The sequence below is a fragment of the Strigops habroptila genome, chromosome 21 (assembly GCF_004027225.2).
Source record: "Strigops habroptila isolate Jane chromosome 21, bStrHab1.2.pri, whole genome shotgun sequence".
Lineage (NCBI taxonomy): Eukaryota > Metazoa > Chordata > Aves > Psittaciformes > Psittacidae > Strigops > Strigops habroptila.
In genome coordinates, this window is record NC_044297.2 from 545,160 (window position 1) to 567,344 (window position 22,185).

The 22,185-nt window shown below is 62.1% G+C and overlaps 1 protein-coding gene across 1 annotated transcript; it reads right to left on the minus strand.

The window, feature by feature from the left end:
• Positions 1-95: 95 nt before the first annotated feature.
• On the minus strand, positions 96-19,313 carry FER1L5 (fer-1 like family member 5). Its single transcript, XM_030510279.1, has 50 exons — positions 19,229-19,313; positions 18,997-19,052; positions 18,816-18,907; positions 18,625-18,733; positions 18,390-18,542; positions 18,183-18,311; positions 18,043-18,105; positions 17,912-17,962; positions 17,808-17,838; positions 17,613-17,728; positions 17,424-17,535; positions 16,543-16,775; positions 16,386-16,429; positions 16,100-16,176; positions 15,935-16,023; positions 15,739-15,852; positions 15,465-15,642; positions 15,273-15,397; positions 15,089-15,180; positions 13,711-13,897; positions 13,134-13,289; positions 12,103-12,216; positions 11,849-12,012; positions 11,641-11,755; positions 11,462-11,564; positions 11,180-11,325; positions 10,624-10,800; positions 9,769-9,883; positions 9,609-9,686; positions 9,353-9,534; positions 9,106-9,264; positions 8,926-9,024; positions 8,043-8,192; positions 7,806-7,965; positions 7,186-7,211; positions 7,059-7,100; positions 6,106-6,387; positions 5,875-6,030; positions 5,706-5,797; positions 5,055-5,225; positions 4,484-4,632; positions 4,271-4,410; positions 3,374-3,462; positions 3,188-3,283; positions 2,974-3,115; positions 2,797-2,896; positions 1,518-1,720; positions 1,334-1,443; positions 366-513; positions 96-282 (listed from the first exon to the last, which is right to left on the minus strand). Exons 1-50 carry the CDS (start codon positions 19,311-19,313, stop codon positions 163-165), a joined length of 6,120 nt encoding a protein of 2,039 aa, XP_030366139.1. The 3' UTR covers positions 96-162.
• Between the last annotated feature and the right edge of the window lie 2,872 nt (positions 19,314-22,185).

Sequence of the window (22,185 nt, forward strand, 5' to 3'; positions counted from 1 at the left end):
TGTAGCAAGGTGGGGGCTGCACCCCAGTGCCATGGGGCTCCCTGAGGTGGAGCAGCTCCTTTCTCTCCCCCAGCCCAATGCACTGGGGATGATTCTTTGCCCATTGTTGGATGTAGCTTTATTGAAGAGGTGACACAGATGCTGCCATCCTGGGGTGGCACATCAGGGTTTGCCAGCACCACCCCTGTGCTGCTCAGCACCAGCTGCGGGGTGCTCACCACCACCACCAGGAACAATGTGCAAGCCCTGGAAAGGGTTTACCAGCTTCATGGCCAAATAACCCTGCGGGGAGAGATAAGAGGAGCTCGGGGGGGCTCAGCAGGCGGTGATGGGGGTAAGGGGGTGGCCGTGCCCCCTGTGCTCACCGGGGCGGCGTAGACGAAGGTGAGGAGCAGCGCAATGAGCAGCACCAGCGCCAGGCCCAGGCTGATCCAGCCGCGGTGCTGCCGCCACAGCCCATGGCGCAGGGTGCGCAGCGGCGCCTGCACCCACAGGAAGGACCAGTCGGGCCGCCTGGGGGGGGGACACCCAGCTCAGACACCCCCAGGTCCCGCATGCCCCCCCTCCTCCTCCATGGTAAAGGGCTGGGTCCTGCACTTGGGCCACAACAACCCCCTGCAATGCTCCAGGCTTGGGGCAGAGGCTGGAAACTGCTCATGGAAAAGGAGCTGGGGGTGCTGATTGATGGAGCTGAACATGAGCAGCTTGTGCCCAGGCAGCCAAGAAGCCACCAGCATCCTGGCCTGGCTCAGCACCAGTGTGGCAGCAGGGCCAGGGCAGTGACTGTCCCCCTGCACTGGGCACTGGTGAGGCTGCACCTCGAATCCTGTGTCAGTTCTGGGCCCCTCACTGCAAGAGAGACATTGAGGTGCTGGAGCGGGGCCAGAGAAGGGCACCGGAGCTGGTGCAGGGCCTGGAGCACAAGTGTGATGGGGAACGGCTGAGGGACCTGGGGGGGTTTAGTCTGGAGAAGAGAAGGCTCAGGGGGGACCTTATCGCTCTCTACAACTGCCTGACAGGAGGATGGAGCCAGGAGGGGGCTGGTCTCTGCTCCCAAGGAACAAGGGATGGGACAAGAGGAAACGGCCTCAAGCTGCCCCAGGGCAGGTTTAGATGGAGCTGAGGAACAATTCCTTCCCCAGAGGGTGCTCAGGCATTGGAACAGGCTGCCCAGGGCAGGGCTGGAGTCACTGTCCCTGCAAGTGTTCACAGCCCGTGTAGCCGAGGCCTCAGTGCCATGGGGCAGTGGTGGCCTTGGCAGTTGGAGCTGAGGATCCTACAGCTCTTTCCCAACCCGGCTGGATCCATGATCCCGGCACCCCGCAGCACTCACACGGGCGGCGGGAGCGTCGGGTACATGTTGGGCTCCTCCCGGGCTCTCCCCGCCGGCCGCTCCTCCGCCTCCTTCGCCGTCAGCAGCTCCAGGCTCAGCTCCAGCTTCCCCTGCAGGGGGGCGGTGGGTGGGCTGCGGGGGGCGGGCTCGGTGCCCCCCTCGCCCCGGTGCCCCCCCCACTCACCGAGAGGTGCCATTTGCCGCCCTTCAGCGCCACGCAGGGCCACCAGCCCCGGGCCTGCCGCTGCCGGAACAGCGACACGCGGGGAGGGGGGCGCGGCGCCCGCCAGGGCCAGCGGCTCCGGGGGGCCCCCGGCAGCGCCAGGGTGCAGGTCCGGGCGTGCAGCGCGGGCCGGGGCAGCCGAGTGAGCTCCAGCTCCAGCACGCCTGCGGGGAACGGCAGCGTGAGGGCGGCTGCTCACCCATGGGTGCTGCCCGTCACCCCTGGGTGCTCCCCGGTATCCATGGGTGGCTCTCCATCACCCATGGGTGCTGTGTGTCACCTCGTGGGTCCTCCCAGCTATCCATGGGTGCTCCCCATCACTTGTGGGTGCTCCCTGTCACCTCGCAGGTGCTCCCCATCACTAGGGGGTGCTCCACATCACTTGTAGGTGTCCCCATCACCCATAGGTGCTGCCTGTCACCTTGTGGGTGCTCCCATCACTTGACGGTGCTTCCTGTCACCCGTGGGTGCTGCCTGTCACCTCGCAGGTGCTCCCCATCACTAGTGGGTGCTTCCCATCATTTGTAGGTGCTCCCCGTCACCCATAGGTGCTGCCTGTCACCTTGTGGGTGCTCCCATCACCCATAGGTGCTGCCTGTCACCTCGTGGGTGCTCCCATCACTTGAGGGTGCTCCCCATCACCCATGGGTGCTCCCCATCACTAGTGGGTGCTTCCCATCATTTGTAGGTGCTCCCCATCACCGATAGGTGCTGCCCGTCACCTTGTGGGTGCTCCCTGTCACCTCGCAGGTGCTCCCCATCATTAGTGGGTGCTCCCCATTACTTGTAAGTGCTCCCCGTCACCTGGGGAGCTGGGTGCTGCCTGTCACCTCGCAGTTGCTCCCCATCACTAGGGCGTGCTCCGCATCACTTGAGGGTGCTCCCCATCACCCATAGGTGCTGCCTGTCACCTTGTGGGTGCTCCCATCACTTGAGGGTGCTTCCCATCACTCATGGGTGCTTCCTGTCACCAGTGGGTGCTCCCCATCACCTGTGGATGCTCCCCATCACCTTATGGGTGCTCCCTGTCACCTTTGTGGGTGCTCTGTCACCTTTTAGATGATCCCTATCACCTTGTAGGTGCTCCCCATCACCCGTGGATGCTCCCCATCACTTGTGAGTGCTCCCTGTCACCTTTTAGATACTCCCCATCACCTGTGGGTGCTCCTTGTCCGCTGTGGGTGCTCCCCATCACCCGTGAGTGTCCCCAGGGAGCACGGGGCAGGGAATTGGCTCTCACCTAGAAAATCATCAGCCGAAAACTTGTCGTTGTCCCACACCTGGAGGATGAGCTTCGGGGGCACCTTCAGCACCGTCTCATCCAGGCTCCAGAAATGCTTCTGTCGTGGCGGTGGGTGGAAAGGGGGTGTCACACTTACCCCCTGTGTGTCCCCCCGCACCCAGGGGTGCTCCTCACCTTCCCGGGCAGCACACAGAGCTGCTCGGCCACCAGGTACTCGAAGGAGAACACAAAGCGCCAGTTGAAGGCGCCGGCCCCGTCCAGCGAGCGGTAATGCACGTCCGTCCTCTGCTTCTGCTCCTCCAGCCCGTCCAGCCACCTGCGGGCAGGGGGCGCTGGGTCACCCCGTCCCCAGCCCCGCCGCCACCCCCCCGCGGTGGCCTCGGCTCACCCCGTGATGTAGATGTCGCTCATCTGCTGCCCCATGAGGTTCGTGTCCCCCGGGTCCACGTCCCGCGTGTTCCAGACCACGCAGCGCAGCTCGTACCTCGGGGACAGGGACAAGGAGGTGTCACCTTCACCCCCCGGGATGGTCCCGTCCCACCCACGGGGCAATATGGGGGGGGGGGTGTCTCACCTCTGAGGCTTGCGGGGGGTGATGTCGACGGGGGGCCCCGGGGGGCCGAGGTTGGTGGGGAACACGTCGACCCACATCTGCACCTTGCCCTGCACGGTGGTGGCGCTGGGAGCAGCACCCCAGGGTGTCCCCAGCACCCGCACCCAGCACCCCTCTGCCCTAGGGTCCCTGTCACCACCCCAGCATCACCCCCTTGGCATCCCCCCTGCCCTGGGCTCCCTGTCACCCCAGTGTCCCCAAGCCCTAGTGTCCCTTCATACCCCAGGGTCTCCATCACCCCAGGGTCCTACCCTGGCCATATCCTCCTCATCCCACTGAACCTATCACCCAGGGGTCCCCATCACCGCTTGACATCCCCCCTGCCTTGTCACTGGGGCGACAAGGGACCTGGGGTGACTGGACACTCCAGTGTCCCCAAGGCAAGCCCTAGCATGCCTTCATGTCCCAGGGTCCCCAACACCCAAGGGTCCCTGTCATGTCTCCATCATCCCACTCCAGCATCCCTCCCTGCCCTGGGGTCCCCATCACCCTAAGATCCCCATTGTGCCCCTGACATCCCCTTATACCCCATGGTCCCATTACCCCAAGGTCCCTGTTGTACCCTTGGCATCCCCTTACATCCCAAGATCCCCATCACCCCAAAGTCTCATCACCCTGGGGTCCCCCCCCAGCCATCTCCCTGTCACCCCAAGGTCTCCATTGTCCCCCTGGCATCCCTTATACTCAAGGCCCCCATCACCCCAAGATCCATGTTGTCCCCTTGGCATCCCCTTATACCCAAGGTCCCATCACCATGAGGTCCGCATCATCCCCCTGGCACCCCCTCACACCCTCACCCTGGGGTCCCCCCTGGCCACCTTCCTGTCACCCCAGGGGTCTCCATCACTCTCTCCCCACCTGCTCCAGCCCGGGCTGGGTGCTGCTGTAGAGGGTGCGTGTCTCGAGGTGCTCGGGGACGAGGTGGCAGGCGCGGAGCACGTGCAGGGCCAGGCGCTCGCGGGGCACCCCGAGGTGCGGGTGCTGGGGGGGGCTGCTCTCTGCAGGGCTGAGCTGTCACACCACGGGCAGGGTCCAGCCCCCCAAGCACCCTCCCCAGGCACCACCACCCACCGAAGTGGCTGAGGAGGAAGCTGTGGTCCCCAAAGGTGATGGCGGTGCCCTCGGCATTGAACTCGGGTGCCGGCAGCCCCTGGGTGCGGGCGAAGTGCTCCAGTGTCTGGCTGGGGGGGAGCTGGTCCCTCCAGCACCCAGGGCCGGCGCTGTGGGGACAAGGGGTGAGATGGGAGCTGCGGTGTCACCCCTCATGGGTGTCCCATCCCCTTGTGCCAACCCCATCCTCAGTTTGTGTCGGTTTCCATGTACCCACCATGTTCACCCCCTTGTCCCCATCCTCATCATAGAACCATGGAATGGTTTGGGTTGGAAAGGACCTTAAAGCTCCTCCAGTTCCAATCCACGGGCAGGGACACCTTCCACTAGAGCAGGTTGCTCCAAGCCCCTGTGTCCAACCTGGCCTTGAACACTGCCAGGGATGGGGCAGCCACAGCATCTCCATTCAACCCATTCCAGCATCCCACCACCCTCACAGGGAGGAACTTCTGCCTAAGATCCCATCTCCATCTCCCTTTATGCCCACTCCCAGGCCCGGGACCATCCTCTCGATGTCCCCAGCGTCACCCACGTGCAGTAGAGCGCGGGCAGGCCGCAGTGGGCGCGGAAGCGGGAGAGCAGCCGGTTCTCCAGGTCAATGGTGGTGGTGCCGATCTCCTGGTCGGGTGGCACCAGGTCATAATCCAGCAGTGAGACCCGCAGGTCCTTCTCCAGTGGGATGGTGCCCATCACCTCGAACAGCCTGGCGGTGGGGGTGACATCAACCCTGGGATGTACCAGTGTTGGGGCTGGCACCCCCTGGCACAGGCAGTGGGGACCCATAGGCATGGGGACTGCTGGCATAGGGACTCGGTGGTGGCTTGAGGACTTGGTGGCATGGAGACCTGCTGGTGTGGGCAATGCAGACCTGGTGGCACAGGGACACACCAGCACGGGGAATGGGACTTGGTGGCACAGGGACCCTCCAGCAAGGGGAATGGGGATGTGCTGGCAGAGAAGTCGGGGACCTGGAGGCTCAGGAACCTTCTGCCATGGGGAATGGGACCTGGTGGCATGGTGACGCAGTAGCATGGGGACCTGGTGCCACAGGGACAAGTTGACATAGAGATGTGGTGATGGGGACTCCACCAGTCCTCCTGGGCACCTCCTCTCATTCCCAGCCCCCCCAGCCCGACGCCACCCATGGGTGGCAGTGCCACTGTGCCACCCACCCTGTCCATACCTCCCAAACACGGGCTCCAGGGTGTTGGGCACATACTGGTCCCGCTGTCCCAGTGTCTTGGTCCCCAGCGAGACACGGACGTAGGGGTCACACTACAGCAGGGAGGGGACGCTCAGGGTGACATGGAGAGGGTGGGGGGACCCATCCCAGCACCCAGGGGTGGCCGTACCAGCCCGTTCCTGTCGCGGGGGGGCAGGTCGAAGGCCCGCACGACGTAGACCCTCACCAGGCAGCGCTGGGGCCGGCTGGGCGGCAGGTCCTGGAAGCGGCGCGGCGGCGGCGGCTCCGCGGGGTCCTCGGGCAGCGGGTACATGTGGAAGAGCCCCTGGGAGCCGCCGGCCGTAGCACCGCGGGGTGCCCCTGCCCCGGCCCCGGGGTCCCGGGGGGGGCTCGCACCCACCTTGAACTCGGCCACAGGCGGCGGGTCCTCCCCCCCCGCGGCGGCTGCTCCCGGCGGGAACAGCGGGAAGGAGCGGCAGAAATCCTGCAGCCCCTCGAACTCCGGCACCGCCTCCAGCTCGCAGCTGTAGATCTGGGGGCCGGGCCCGTCCTCGTCCCCATTCCCTTCCTTATCCTTATCTCCATTCTCATGCTCATCCTCGTTCCCATTCCCATCCTCATCCTTGTCCCAGTTCCCATCCCCATCCCTATTCCCGTCCTCATCCTCATTCTTACCCTCTTCCTGTCCCCAGCCCTATTTTGGTGCTTCATCCCACCCCATCCCATCCCACCCCCTTCTTCATCCTCATTCCCATTCCTGTCCCTCTTCTTGTTCCCATCCCCATGTTGGTTCTTCATCCCATGCCATGCCATCCCATCCCATGCCATCTCATCCCATCCTATACCCTTCTTCATCCTTGTCCCCATCCCATCTTCATCACTGTCCTTGTCCTCGTCTCATCTTCAGCCCTGTCCCTGTTCCCATCCCATTCCCTCTTCGTCACTGTCCCTGTCCCCAGCCTGTTCCCATCCCAATCTACACCCCTGTTCTGTTCCAAGGACATCACTGTCCTCGTTATCCTGTTCCCATCCCTCACCTCATCCCTACTTCATCTTCTTCCCTCTCCCCATCTGTGCCCTTGTCCCCAGCCACCCCTGTTCTCATCCCACCCCATCTCCACCCCTGTCCCTGTCCCCATCCCCATCCCTGCTCCAGGGCCCGGGCTCTGCCCCACCTTCAGTCCGTCCCTGCTTGTCCCCTGCCGGCTCTTCGCCTTGTCCCCCAGGGCCGCATAGAACTTGCTCCACCAGTCGTCCTCCTCCTCCTCTTCACCCTCCTCCTCTGCCTGTGGGGAGCAGGGTGAGGTGGGGACAGGGACAGGGTGTCCCCAGTGTCCCCATCCCTGTGCCCACCTTGTCCGCAGCCTCCGTCTTGCTGGTGATTCTGGGCAGTAGCTGCAGCAAAAGGGGTTGCTCAGGGAAACTGAGGCACGGGGACGGGCCCTCGGTGTCCAGTGGTGCCATGGATCCAGGGACTCACCCAACTTATCCTGCCCCGAGGAGTGGCTGTGGGGAGCAGAGGAGTGAATAACCATCCTGGAGGTGGGAAGCATGGAGCAGGGATGGGGTGGGATAGGGCAGGATGGGATGGGATGGATGGGATGGGGTGGGATGGATGGGATGAATGGTATGGGGCAGGGATGGGGTGGGATATGATGGATGGGATGGGATGGGTGTGATAGATGGGATGGCATGGGGTGGGATGGGGTGGGATGGATGGGATGGGGTGGGATGGATGGGATGAATGGTATGGGGCAGGGATGGGGTGGGATAGGGTGGATGGGATGGGATGGGTGTGATAGATGCGACGGGATGGGATGGGGTGGGATGTGGTGGAATGGATGTGGAGGATGGGATAGGATGTAGTGGGATGGACGGGGTGGGATGGGATAGATGTGATGGATGGGATGGGGCAAGGATGTGATGAGATGGGGTGGGATGGATAGGATGGGGCAGGGATGGGATGGATGGGGCAGGATGGGGAAGCCACAGGGTTGTGCAGAGTCCTACAGGAGCCATGGGATGGGATGGGGATGGGATGGGACAGGGCAGGGGAAGGCTGTGGTGTGATGGATGGGACAGCGCTGTGCAGTGCCATACCGGAGCTGGGCCGGGGGCCGGGGGGCCCGGGGGGCTGCCCGTGGTGCTGCCCCAGCCCCCGCACACAGGTCTGCCCCACCTCGGGCCGGTACCCGAAGTCCCGCATGTCCAGCACCCGCAGCCGCACGGGCGGCACCAGCTCCTCCTCCAGCGGCAGCGTCTGGGGTCAGGCTCAGCGTCACCCCCGGTGCCCGCGGCAGCGCCCGGGGGTGCGGGGCTCCCCCTCCCCGCGCTCACCAGGGCCAGCAGGAAGGCGTTGATGGGAAAGTTGGGGTTGGAGGCGGGGTCGGCGATGGGGGGGGTCTGCAGCACCCGCCCCCCGCACTGCACCTCCAGGCTGGGCGCACGCACGCTGCCGCGCAGCCCCCGCAGCCCCCACGCCAGCACCTGGGGGGGGGGGACACCGGCGCTGTCACCCCCTGTCACTGCGGGGGGTGCCCGGCCCCATCCCTGTGCCTGGCCCGGCCCCATCCTCATCTTGTCTTCATCCCTCTGTGCCCGGCCCCAGCTTCATCCCTGTGCTCGTACCTGTCCTTGTCCCCAGGACCTTCATCCATGTTCCCATCCCTGTCCCATTCCTGTCCACATTATGTCCATCCCTGTTGCCATCCCATTCCCCACTGTCCCTGTCCCCAACCTGTTCCCACCCCATTCCCCATCGAGACGTTGTCCATCCCATCTTCATGCCTGTTCCAGCCCATGTCCTGTCCCCACCCACCCCTCTTCCCATCCCTCTCCCTATCCTTATCCCCATCCCCTTCTTCATCCATTTCCCCATCCCTGTTCCCACTCCATTTCCCATCCCAGACCTTGTCCATCCTGTCTTCATCCCTGTCCCCTGTTCCTGTCCCTGTCCCCAGCCTGTTCTCCTCCCAGTCACCATCTTGAACCACATCCCCATCCTACCTTCATCCCTGTTTCTATCCCATTCACCGTCGCATCACTGTCCCTTCTCCCATCCTCTTCCCACCCTATTCCCCATCCCAGACCTTGTCCATCCTGTCTTCAACCCTCTTCCAGTCTATGTCCTTGTTCCCAGCCACCCTTGTCCCCATCCCATCCCCTTCCTACTCCATGTCCCTGTCCCCACCCCATCCCTGTCCATGTCCCCGGCTCTCACCTCCAGCGCCATCGGCCTCAGGAGTGGCCGGACACCGGTGGGGACACTGAAGACCCCCTGCCTCCACGGCGGGGTGCTGACCTGTGCCAGGGCCCCATCCTGCCGAGGGTGGGAACACCGATGGGACCCGTCACCCATCACCTGGGTGCTCGCCCCAAGCCGCCCCCCGCAGCTCCTCACCTCGGTGTCTTGCAGCAGCTCGAAGGCAGCCAACAGCTCCCCGGCAGGCCCCCCAGAGCCCCCCAATGGGTAACGCCGGAGCCGGGGGGGCTGCCGGCGCTTCACATCCAGCCAAACATCTGGGGTGCACACGCTCCTCCCCAGGAACCCACCGGCACCCTGCAAGGCATCACTTGGGCATGGGTGCTCCCTGGACCCATGGGTGCTCCCTGGACCCATGGGTGAACCCTAACCAGGGGTACCATACCCCTCCATCCTGGTCGAACACCTCCACCACCACAGCGGGGGGCTCATCCTGGACACCCCGGGGGTCCCCATAGAGCAGCACCCGGTGGAAAAGCAGCGTCTGGTCCCAAAGAGGGTCCAGGGTGCCGGGCAGCACCCGTGTGCTCTGGCTGACGTACACGAAGGAGACATGGGCGACGGGGTCTGGGGTGACAGAGACACCATCAGCACCATGGGGTGCCCCCCGGCGCGGGCACCAGGGGATGAGGGGGTCCCACCTGCAGTGGACTTGGTGCCGCGGGGTGACAGCTCCAGCGCCTGGAAGATGTAAGAGCGGAGCTGGAAGAAGCTGGGTCCTGTGGGAGAGGCAGGAGCTGGCAGAGGGGTCTGAGACCCCCCCCGGGCTCTCCCGGTCCCCCCCGTACCCCCGGGGCTCACGCTGGAAGGTGCAGAGGATGAGGGGCAGCGGCTGCTGCGGGGCAGGCTGGAACAAGCCCCGTGTCCGCCGCTCCGCTGCAGCCGGCTCCTCCTCCCTGGCCGTGTCCTCCGTGCCCTGCGGGGGGATGTGGGGTGCGGGTCCCCATGGACCTGCTGTCACCCAGACTCGCATCCCGCTGCCCCATGTCCTGTTGCCTCAGGATTGCTCCATCTCCGCATCACTCCATCCCTCCATCCCTCTGTCCCTGCATCTCTCATCCGTCCCTCTGTCCCTTTGTCCCTCTGTCCATCCCCCCATCTCTCCATCTCTCCCTTGTCCCTTCATCTGTCCCTCCATCCCTTCATCTCTTTGTCCTTCCATCCCTCCATCCCTCTGTCCCTGCATCCCTCATCCATCCCTCTGTCCCTGCGTCCCTCATCCATCCCTCTGTCCCTTTGTCCCTCCCTCCATCTCCCCATCTCTCCATCTCTCTGTCCCTCCATCCCTTCATCTCTTTGCCCCTCCATCCCTCCATCTCTCTCTCGCTGCATTCCTTCCTCCCCCCCATGCCTCCATCCTTCTGTCCCTCTCCCTCATCCATCCCTCCGTCTCTCTGCCCCTCCATCCCTTCTTCATCCCTGTGCCTGCATCATTCCATGCCTCCACCTATATGATGCTCCATCCTTCCATCCCTTCATCCCTCTCTCCCTGCATTCCTCCCTCCATCCCTCTATCCCTCCATCCTTCTGTCCCTGCATCCTCATCCATCCCTCCATCCATTTCTCCATCCCTTTGTCCCTCCATCCCTTCATCCCTCGCCCTCCATCCCTCTATCTCACTGTGCCCCCTGCACCCCCCTGTGCCCCGTCCCGTACCGGGGACCCCTCGAGGAGGAAGAGGGGCGCCACGGGCGGGGGCTGCGCGGGCACCATGTGCCGGTGCCAGCAGCGCCGCCGGCAAACGTCGCCCGCCCGCGGCTGCAGGTGGAAGCGGCCGCTCCAGAAGGATCCGTATTCCCAGGCTTCGGAGCCCGCCGCAGACTCGGTTCTGTGCTGTGGGGACACGGGCACGGGAGGCAGGGTGGCTTGGGGACAGGGTGGCACGGGGACAGGGTGGCACGGGGACAACATAGTATGGCACGAGGGGGTGGACAGGGCTGCTCACACCATTGCTCTGGTGGGCGGGCAAAAGCCTGGCCCTGCCACCCCATCCTGCCACCCCATCCTGCCACCCCATCCCTGTCACCAGATCCCTCTTAAACCCATTGTGCCACCTCCATCCCTGTCCCCCCTGTCCCTGTCATCCCCACCCTGCCACCCTCATCCCTGCCACCACATCCCTGTTATCCCCATTCCTGCCATCCCAATTCATGTTACTCCCACCCTGCCACTCCATCCCTGTCCCCCCTGTCCCTGCCACCCGCATCCCCACCACCCCGTCCCCAGGCCCTGGCCCTGTCCCCACGACCCGGACCAGCTGGAGGAAGGTGGCCAAGTCCTGCTCTGGTCCCTGCGCGCTGGGGTCCCTGCGGCGGGTGCGCAGCCAGCGCCGGCGCCGGTGCGTGTGGTAGGTCTTCTCTGCGGGGTGCCAGGCCGCCGGGGGGCTGCCGGGGGCCACACTCGCCCCGTACTCCCAACCTGTGGCACTCGGTGTCACCATCACCACCACCATCACTGCTACAACCCTCGGGTGCCCTATGGGGTCACCACTCACCAGCCTCATCCACAGCCCCTGTCACATCCACCCTCCAGCCGTCGGTGACGTGCCATCCTTGGGGGCACGGCACCTCCTCCTTGGGTGGCACCTCCACACCGCTCTGCAAAACCAGGTGGGAGCTGAGCCCTGATGCACTCGTGTCACCCCCCGGTGTCCCCATGCTGTCACCCACTCACAGCATCAGTGCTGGCCACGGTGGCAGGTCCCCAGTCCCCACCAGGGCATCGGCTCTCGTTCTCATAGACCTCCTCCAGCACCTCACCCATGTTGGTCTCTGTGTCCAGCAGCAGCCTGGGACAGGGGGACACAAGGGGACAACGGTGGTGACATCACCCTCTCTGAGGTCCCCAAGGTGGGTGTCACCAGCCGCCCATTGGGACTCACCGGCGCTGGGGCTCCACGGTCCAGGGTCCATCCCAGCGCCAGCCCTTGGGGGGCCGGATGCGCTGCCGCGGGAGCCCGGCTCTGCCCGCGCCGTCGGAGAAGCCCGGGGAGCCCAGGAGCCCGCGGGGACCCCACTTGCCCAACAGCTTGGTCTGGTTTTCATACTGGGGAGGGGTGAGCAGGGGTTGAGGGGCGCTGAGGGCACCCTGGGGGGGGGGGTGTGTGTGTATCCCCCCCCCCCCCCGGGCACTCACCGTCTCGGCGTAGATGCGAAGGGAGCCCTCGATGTGCCGGGGCAGGTCCCCGCTGTCGGCCACCGGCCCCAGCCACAGCCGGAGCCGGAGCTGGGCACGGATGTCCCCGGAGCCCTGCGCACCATGGGGCGGGTGAGGGCATGGGGACATGGGGGGACATGGGGGGACATAGGAGGGCTGTGGGGGGGACGTGGAGAAGGTCTAGAAGGGACATAAAGGGGACACAAAGGGGATGTGGAGGGGATGGGGGGACATAGGGCAGATATGGAGGGGACGTGGAGAGAACGTGGGAGGGGGCATGGGGGAGATATAGAGGGGACACAGATGGGACATAGAGCAGACATGGAGGGGATGTGGAAGGGACATGAAGAGGACGTAGAGAGGAGACATGGAGGGGAACAGAAGGGACAGGAAGGGCACATATTGGGGCATAGAGGGACATGGAATAGACATGGAGGGGACACAGAGGGACATGGAGGGGACATGTGGGGGACACAAAGGGGACATGGAGAAGATATAGATCGGACACAGAAGGGACGTGGAACAGAAATGAAGGGGATGTGGGGAGAACATGAAGAGGATGTAGAGGGGACATGGAGGAGAACAGAAGGAACATGCAGGGGACACAGAGAGGGAACCTGGAGGGGAACAGAGGAGACATGGAGGGGATATAGAAGGGCACAGAGGGGACATGGAGCAGACATGGAAGGGACACAGATGGGACGCTGAGAGGGACGTGGAAGAGTTACAGAGGGGACATGGAAGGGACATGGAGAGGGGATGGAGTGGACACAGAGGGAACATGGAGGGGACTTGGAAGAGATGTGGAGGGGGCATGGAAAGGACATGGACAGGGAACAATGGGGCACAGAAGGGACATGGAGGGGACACAGATGGGACATAGAGGAGACAGAGTGGGGATGTGGGGGACATGAGTGGGATGTGATGGGCTCATGGACAGGACACAAAAGGGAGTGGAGGGGACACAGACAGGACACAGAGGTGACACGGAGGGGCCGTGGCGTGCCTACCATCAGGAACAGCGTCTGGAGCCTCCCGCAGAACCTGCCGCAGGCGCTGGGGCCACTCCGGGAGAACATGATGTCGGGTGCAGGGATGCGGGCACAGGCCACACGCCGCTCACCCCGCAGCAGCCACAGCAGCACATCGGGGACAGCGGCCTGCGGCTGCAGGGACAGAAACACAGTGGTGGGCTGAGACCGGCCACAGCTCATCACAACGATGAGCCCCAAACCCCAGCTCCCGCCCATCCTCACCTCAACAACCAGTACGGTGGGCTGAGACTGACTACACCTCATCACAGTGATGAGCCCCAAACCCCAGCTCCCCGCCATCCTCACCTCCACAGCCAGCACGGTAAGCTGAGACTGGCCACAACTCATCACACCTGAACCCCGGCTCTGCCTATCCTCACCTCAACAGCCAGTGCGGCGGGCTGAGACCGACTACAGCTCATCACAGCGATGAGCCCCCAAACCTCAGTTCCCCCCCATCCTCACCTCAACGGCCATTGTGATGGGCTGAGACCGGCCACAGCTCATCACAGCGATGAGCCCCCAAACCCCGGCTCCCCCCTCATATCCTCACCTCCACAGCCAGCGCGGCCACTTGCCGCAGCCAGGCCTCGGCCATGGGCAGCAGCGTGGCCCATCCGGCCCTGGGGGGCATCGCTGCCGCCGCCGCCACGCACCGCAGCAAGTGGAGACGCGCGGCACGGAGGTGGGTGTCCAGTGGTGTCGGGGTGGGCTGAGCCTCCAGCTGCAGCAGCACCCGCCTGCAAACACCACCCCCCCAAAATACCCCGGTCTGACCCCAAAATGCCCCATTTTACCCCAAAAATGCTTCATTTCCACCCCCAGAACACCACCTTTCCCCCTCAAAATACAGTTCCTGCCCCCAAAATACCCTGTTTCTCCTTCAAAATACAGTTCCCATCCCAAAAATACCCCTTTTTCCCCTCAAAATACAGTTCCCACCCCAAAATACCGTTTCCCCCTCAAAATACAGTTCTCCTCCACAAATACCCGGGTTTGCCCCCAAAATGCCCCATTTTTCCACTCCAGTTGCCCTGTTTTCCCCCAACATGCTTTGTTCCCACCTCAAAATAAAGTTCCCATCCCCAAAATACCCCATTTCCCCTGAAAATATAGCTCCCACGCCCCAAATATCCCGATTTGCCTCCCAAATGCCCTGTTTTCCACTCCAGTTGCCCTGTTTTCCCCCCAAAATGCTTCATTCCCCCCTCAGAATACATCATTTTCCCCTCAAAATGCAGTTCCTACCCCACAAAAAGCCGTTTCCCCCCAAAAATGCCCCATTTGCCCCATTTCCCTCCCCAATGCCATATTTCCTCCCAAAATCCCTCTTTCCCCCCAATGACCATTTCCTCCCAATACCCCCATTTCCCCCTAAATGCCCTATTTCCCTTCCCAAAACATCCCGTTTCACACCAAAATACCGTTTCTCCCCCCCCAAATACCCGCATTTGCCCCCAATTGTCCCATTTCCCTCAGAAACATCCCATTTTGCCCCCAAATTCCTGCTTTCTGCCCTAATTCCTCTATTTCCCACTCAATACCCTCATTTGCCTCCCCGAAATACCTCATTTTCCCTTCCATTGTCCCATTTTCACTCTCAATGACCCATTGTCCTCCAAAATTCCTCATTTTCCCCCCAAATACCCATTCCCCTCCAAATACACAATTTTTCCCTCCATTATCCCGTTTTCACCCCCAATGTCCCATTGTCCTCTAAAATTCCTCTTTTTTCCCTCAAATACCCTTTTGCCCCCTCAAAATGCCCCATTTTCCCCTCCATTATCCCGTTTTCACCCCTAATGTCCCCCTGTCCTCTAAAATTCCCCATTTTCCCCCCATATACCCCATTCCCCCCCCCAAATAGCCCATCTCCCCATCCCAAACAGGGGTCCCCCCCTTCTTTGTGACCCCCATGTCCCCCTATTGACCTGCAGTCCTGCGCCAGCTCCCGCAGCAGCCTCCTGCCGATGTCCCCCTCGGTGTCCCCACAAGCGCTCCGGAGCTCCACCACATTCTTCTCCTATTGGGATTCCCCCCAAAACCCATTCCCAACCCGGACTGTGCGTGTGTGGAGATGGGGTTCCCCACCCCCCGTCACCCATGGGTGCTCACCAGCCGCTGGCACATGGCACGCAGGAGGTTTAGGGCATCCCAACGGTGAGCAGCATCCTCCCAAGACGAGGTGACGGCCGCCACCGGCTTGTCACTGTACCACGGCAGGTAGTGGTAGCGGTTGCCTGCATCCGGAGGGCACTGAGCATCCCGTGGGATGTGTGTTCCCATCCCACCCAGCACCCTGCTCACCATCGAAGACGGGACAACCGTGTGGGGTGACGGAGGCGGCCGGCTTGCAGGTGGCATCGCTCGTGTCCCCATAGTTGCCCAGGCTGAGCTCAAAGCGCAGGAGCTCGGGGCCCGCTGGCACCATGGTGGCCGAATAAAAGACCCCGCAGAGCCCGAACCGGTGGCGGGGCAAGTGGGACTGGGGCAGAAAAAGGGTGAAAATACCCCAAAATGATCAAATCCCCCTAAAAATAAGACAGAAAGACCCCGGGGTGGCATCACCCCCTGTCCCCACCTGCACCCGGATGATGTCCTCTGGGTTGATGGTGCCGCGCTGGTGCCCATCCGGGGTCTCCATGTGGGTGCTGAGCTCCAGCAGCACCCGGCCCCGATAAGCCACGTTGGTGTCCTATAAAATAAGGGTGTGGGGTGGCTGGGTGTTGTGTCCCCCCCCCCAAAAATGGGTGCTGTCCCCCCCTGCCAATGCTCACAGTGCTGGATGTCCTGGTAGCATCCGCCCGGGGACCATAGAAGGGGAGGAAGCTGGGTCCGAAGCACGGCAAAAAGCCGGGGGTCCCCTCTAGGGGTGAAAAGGGGGTTCAGAAGGGGTGGTCTAGGTGCTGGGGACCCCCCACCCAAGGGTGCACCCTGCTCACCCTCAAGCACAGCACCAGCAGAGGAGATACGGGAGAGGTGGAGGGTGGCGGTGCCCAGGACCTTGCTGCTGCGGGGCCTATGGGTGGGCAATGAAAGGGGTGGTGGGGTCCCCCATAAATAGGGGGGTCCCCCAAAACAGGGGAGGTGCCCAAAAACCAAGGGGATGCCCCAGAAAACGGGGGTTCCCCCCAAAATGGGGTTCCCCTAAAATTGGGGGGTCCCCCTAAAATGAGGGATGCCCCAAAACCAGAGGGGTGCTCCAAAAACAGGGGGTCCCGCACTTACCCGCTGAGGATGGCCAACTGGATCTCGTCACAGATGGGGGGCAGCTTTGGAGATACACAAAACCGGGGGGGGTGTTGAAATGGGGGTGCCCCCCACTTTTTGGGGTACCTTTTGGGGGTACCCCTGCACTGGGGAGGGGGTGCAGGAGGAACCTCACCCGCAGTGGGAAGAAGAAGACCTCGTTCCACGCCGGGTTGGGGTCTGGGGGCATCACTTTGGTGCAGAGCTGCGTTGGGCAGAGCCATGAGCCCCTCACCGCGGCATCGTGCCCCCCCCGCCCCGCCATGGCCCCGGTACCCACCGTCCTGCCGGCAAAGCCGACCCGCACCGCGGCCGCCACGAAGCTCCTCTTGCCTCCCACCGAGGGGAGGCACTGCCGAGCCGGCTCCGCTGCACCGGGATGGTGAGAGGTTGGCAATGGGGGGTCCCTAGATCCAAACCCACCCAAAACCAACCCAAAACCAACCCCAAACCCTCCCGAAACCAGTCCAAAACCAACCCAAAACCAGTCCAAAATCAACCCAAAACCCTCCCAAAACCAGTCCCAAACCAACCCAAAACCAACCCACCCCCCTCCAAAAACCAGTCCAAAACCAATCCAAAACCAATCCAAAACCTTCCCAAAACCAATCCAAAACCAACCCAAAACCAACCCAAAACTACCCAAAACCAACCCAAAACCAACCCAAAACCAACCCAAAACCCATCCAAAACCCTCCCAAAACCAACCCAAAACCCAAAACCCACTCAAACCCTCCTCAAAACCAACCCAAACCCAACCCAAACCCCATGCAAACCTGTCCAAACCCCCCCAAAACCCACTCAAAACCCACCCAAAACCCGCCCAAAACCCTCTAACCTCCTCCCTCAAAATCCACCTGAACCTCCCCAAAATCAACCCAAAACCCTGCCCAAAACCCTGCCAAAACCCACCCAAAACCTCCCCAAAACCCCCCCAAACCCACCCAAATCCCTCCCAAAACCAACCCAAAACACCCCCAAAACCCCCAAGCACCCCCCAAGTCCCCCCAAACGCACCCAGCGGCAGGTCCTCGGCGTGGTAGATGCGGAGCTGCAGTGTGGCGGCGCACGGCGGTGGCTGCAGCAGGTTGGCCTCCACGTCCTTGTCTGCCTCCGGCTCCTCCTGCTCCTTATGGGGGGGATGTGGGACAATGGGGATCCCCCCGCTCCGTATCCAGGGGGTGTTTGTGGGGCTGAGGGGCTCACCAGCACCGGCTCGCCGGCGCGCAGCACGGCCAGGCTCACACGCAGGTACCCGCGGGAGCCGCTGTCGGGGCGCTGGGGATCCTGCAGGCTCAGCCACTTCCAGCTCAAGCTGTGTCCTGGGATGATGGGAGCCCCCATTGTCACCCCACTGTCACCGCGGTGTCACCCTGGGGTCACCCCAACCCTCCCACCTACCTGGTGCGTGGTAGATGGTGCCAACATCCAGCTGTGGGGATGGCAAATGGGGTGAGAGCGGCTGAACCATGGGGAGATGCCCCTTTCCCAAGTCGTGTCCTCACCTGGAAGACTCCAATGATGGCTTTGGAGCGGATGGCCTTGGAGTCCAGCACCTGCGGCAGGAGGAGGGACATGACATCAGGGCCACCCCAATGTCCCCATCCCCTTTGGTGCCACCAGTCCCATCCCGGACCTGGATGCGGATGGGCTCCATCGCCAACTGCTCCGGTGTCTGGTGGAAACTTTGGCAAAACACCTGGAAAACGGGCAAAAGGGGGTGAGGGTGGAGTGAGGGGACAGCAGCACATCCCTGTGTCCCCTCCCCAGTGTCACCTCGTTGTAGTAGGGGTTGTTCCCCACACGGATCCTGGTCCTGAAGCGGTGCTGGCCGATGAAGACCGTCACCACCGGCTTGATGTTATTGCCCTGGAGCTGGTGGCCCTTGATGATCCTCACCCGTACCTATGGGACAGGCGGTGACACGGTGGTCGCTGAGTGGGATGTCACCTCTGGGTACCACTGCACCCATGGGTGCCATACCTGGAACTCCTCTTTACTCCCTGCTGGGGGCTTGCTGGGGTGCATGGGTGGCCCTGGTGACACTGTTGGTGGTGGCACCCATCGTTGCATGGGGACCGCGGCATCCCCAGCCTTGCCATGGGGGACATAGGAGCAGCGGAGGGTGATGGTGCTCTGCAAAGGGACGGGTGGCACCCCAGATCGTGCTGGTGGCACCCTGGGGTGCTGCTGGGTGGGTGCATTGGTGGGTGCTCACCCCTGTGGGCTGTCCCTTGGGGTCCAGCAGCGGGACTTGGCTTAGGGACAGCGGCAGCTCGGGGTTGGCCACCAACTGGTCCAGTGACACCGTGGCAGCACCCAGGTCCCTGCAGGGACAGAGGGGACATGGTGAGGGTGGCCACGCTGTGGATGGTCCCCCCAGGGTGCCCACCCATGGGTGCTACTCACCCCCAGGGTGCCGGCTGGCCCCAGTGCCGCAGGCGCAGGCTCAGGCTGGCTGTGGGGTGCAGGGGACGCGCACCCAGAGGCCATGCCAGTGTCTGGGGTGGGAGGGACAGAGGTGACAAGGGCTCAGTGGGGTGACATTAGTGTCCCCATGCCACCGTGGGCCACCCAGGGGTCACCTCACCTCATTCCATGTGGGGCTGTGCTCCTCCGGCACCACCCGGGTGCTCCTGGGGACGCCTGGGAGGGGGGACACGGTGGTGGCACATTGGGGGGGGACATTGGGTGCTGTCCCAGGGATGGCCAGCACCATCCTGTCACACAGTGATGCCACCCCAGTGCACCAGGATGGCAGCGATGGCTGATGCCACCATGGCACAGCCACTGCGGTGTCCCCCCCTTGTCTCCAGTGCTACCTCTGAAGCGGGCAGACACGTGCACGCCGGGCCCGGAGCCGGTGGCCCCGCGGATGTGGGCACCGGCCACCAGCAGCCGCAGCATGGCCACATCCCCAGTGCCACCGAGCTGCTGTCACCGGGGTGTTGCCATCATGGTGCCGGGACACGTTCCGGAATGGCACAAGCTGCTGTGGGCTTGGCTCGGTGGGTGTCACCCTGTCACCACGGGTTGCTGGGTACCCATGTCCCTGTGTGGCCACGTCTGTGAGCACCCATGTCCCTGTGTCCACATGGGTGTCTGTGTGTCGCACTGTCCCTGTGTCCCCATGCCCATGTGTATCTGTGCCACTGGGTCACCATGCCCATGCGTCCCCACGTCCTTGTGCCTCCGTTTCCCCACAACACTTGTCCCCATGTCCTTGTGTCTTTGTATCCCCATGTCTGTGTGTCCCTGCGTCCCTGTGTCCCCATGCCACTGTTTCCCCTGGTCTGTGCGTCCACGTGTCCCCATGGCACTATGCCCCCATTTCTGTGTGTTGTGTCTCCATGTCACCACATCCCCATGTCCCTGTGTCCCCATGTCCGTATGTCCCCGTGTTACCGCAACCCCATGTCCACGTGTCCCTGTAGCACTGAGTCCCCGTATCTGTGTGTCCCCATGCCACTGCATCCCCACGTCCCTGTGTCCCTATGTCCCCGTGTCCCAGTGTCTCTGTGTCACTATTCCCCCTATCCCCATGTCACCGCATCCCCATGTCCATGTGCCCCTATGTCCCTGTGTCACTGTATCCCCATGTCCCTATATCCGTATATCCCCATTTCGCTGTATCCCTATGTCTGTGTGCCCCTATGTCCCCATGTCCTCGTGTCTCTGTATCCCCATGTCACCGCATCCCCATGTCCTTGTGTCTCTGTCCTTGTGTCCTCATGTCCCCGTGTCCCTGTATCCCCATGACCCTGTGACCCCATGTCCGTGTGTCCCCGTGTCCCTGTGTCACTGCATCCCCATGTCCCCATGTAACTGTATCCCCATGTCCCTGTATCCATACATCCCCATTTCACTGTATCCCTATGTCCCCATGTCCTTGTGTCTTTGTAAGCCCATGTCACCGCATCCCCCTGTCCTTGTGTCCCTACATCCTTACGCCCCCATGTCCTTGTGTCCCCATGTCCCAATGTCTCCATGTCACTACATCCCCCTATCCCCATGTAACCACATCCCCATGTCCACGTGCCCCTATGTCCTTTTGTCTCCATTCGCCGTGTCCCCATGTCCCAGTGTCTCTGTGTCACTATATCCCCTATCCTCATGTCACCACATCCCCATGTCCATATGTCCCTATGGCTGTGTGTCCCCATGTCCCCGTGTCCCTGTATCCCCATGACTCTGTATCCATATATCCCCCATTTACCTGTACCGCCATGTCTGTGTGTCCCTATGCCCCCATGTCCTTGTCTTTGTATCCCCACATCACAGCATCCCCATGTCCCTGTGTCCCCATGTCCATGTGTCCCCATGTCCCCATATCCCCATGACCCTGTATCCATGTATCCCTATTTCACTGTATCTCCATGTCTGTGTGTCCCTGTGTCCCTATATCCCCATGTCCTCGTGTCTTTGTATCCCCATGTCACCACATCCCCATGTCCGTGTATCCTTATGTCCCCATGTCCCAGTGTCTCCATGTCACTATATCCCCCTATTCCCATGTCACTGCATCCCCATGTCCTTGAGTCCCTATCTCCTTATGTCCCTGTGTCCTTGTGTCCCCATGTCCCGGTGTCTCTGTGTCACTATATCCCCCTATCCCCATGTCACCACATCCCCATGTCCATATATCCCTGCATCCTTATGTCCTCATGTCCTTGTGTCCCCATGTCCCAGAGTCTTCATGTCACTATATCTCCCTATCCCCATGTCACTGCATTTGCATGTCCATGTGTCCCTATGTCCTTGTGTCCCCACATCCCTCTGTCACTGTATCCCCATGTCGTTGTATCCGTATATCCCCATTTCACTGTATCCCCATGTCTGTGTGCCCCTATGTCCCCATGTCCCTGCGCCTTTATATCCCCATGTCACTGCATCCCCATGTCCTTGAGTCCCTATGTCTTTATGTCCCTGTGTCCTTGTGTCTCCATGTCCCAATGTCTCCATGTCACTATATCCCCCTATCCCCATGTCACTGCATCCCCACGTTCATATGTCCTTAAATCCTTATGTCCCCACATCCTTATGTCCCCATACCCTGATGTCTTCATGTCACTGTATTCCCCTATCCCCATGTCACTGCATCTGCATGTCCACGTGTCCCTATGTCCTTGTGTCCCCACATCCCTCTGTCACTGTATCCCCATGTCGTTGTATCCATATATCCCCATTTCACTGTATCCCCATGTCTGTGTGTCCCCATGTCCCCGTGTCCCTGTATCCCCATGACCCTGTACCCATATATCCCCATTTCACTGTATTGCCATGTCTGTGTGTCCGTATGTCCTCATGTCCTTGTCTTTGTATCCCCACGTCACCGCATCCCCATGTCCCTGTGTCCCCATGTCCCCGTGTCCCCATGACCCTGTATCCATGTATCGCCATTTCACTGTATCTCCATGTCTGTGTGTCCCCATGTCCCTGTGTCCTTGTATCCCTATGACTCTGTATCCATATATCCCCATTTACCTGTATCCCCATGTCCTTGTGTCCCTATGTCCCCATATCCCTGTGTCCTCGTGTCCCCATATTCCAGTGCCTCCGTGTCACTCTATCCCCCTACCCCCAAGTCACTGCATCGCCATGTCCCTGTACCCCCATGTCCCCGTGCCCCCCCCCAACCGCACCCTCCGCTCCACGTTCCTCTCTCCGCACTTTGACCCCTCCCGCTCCGCTCCGCTCCGCTCGAATCCACTCTCCACCTTTTACCCTCCCCGCGCACGCGCAGGACCCCGGGGCGGGGCGGGGGGGCGTGCCCGCGCAT

Coding starts and splice junctions, on each gene's coding strand:
- FER1L5 (XM_030510279.1), bottom strand. CDS start 19,313: ATGCTGCGGCTGCTGGTGGCCGGTGCCCACATCCGCGGGGCCACCGGC. Junction 5,798..5,874: donor CCCGCGACAGGAACGGGCTG/GTACGGCCACCC, acceptor TCCCTGCTGTAG/TGTGACCCCTACGTCCGTGT. Junction 5,226..5,705: donor CTGGAGCCCGTGTTTGGGAG/GTATGGACAGGG, acceptor CCCCACCGCCAG/GCTGTTCGAGGTGATGGGCA.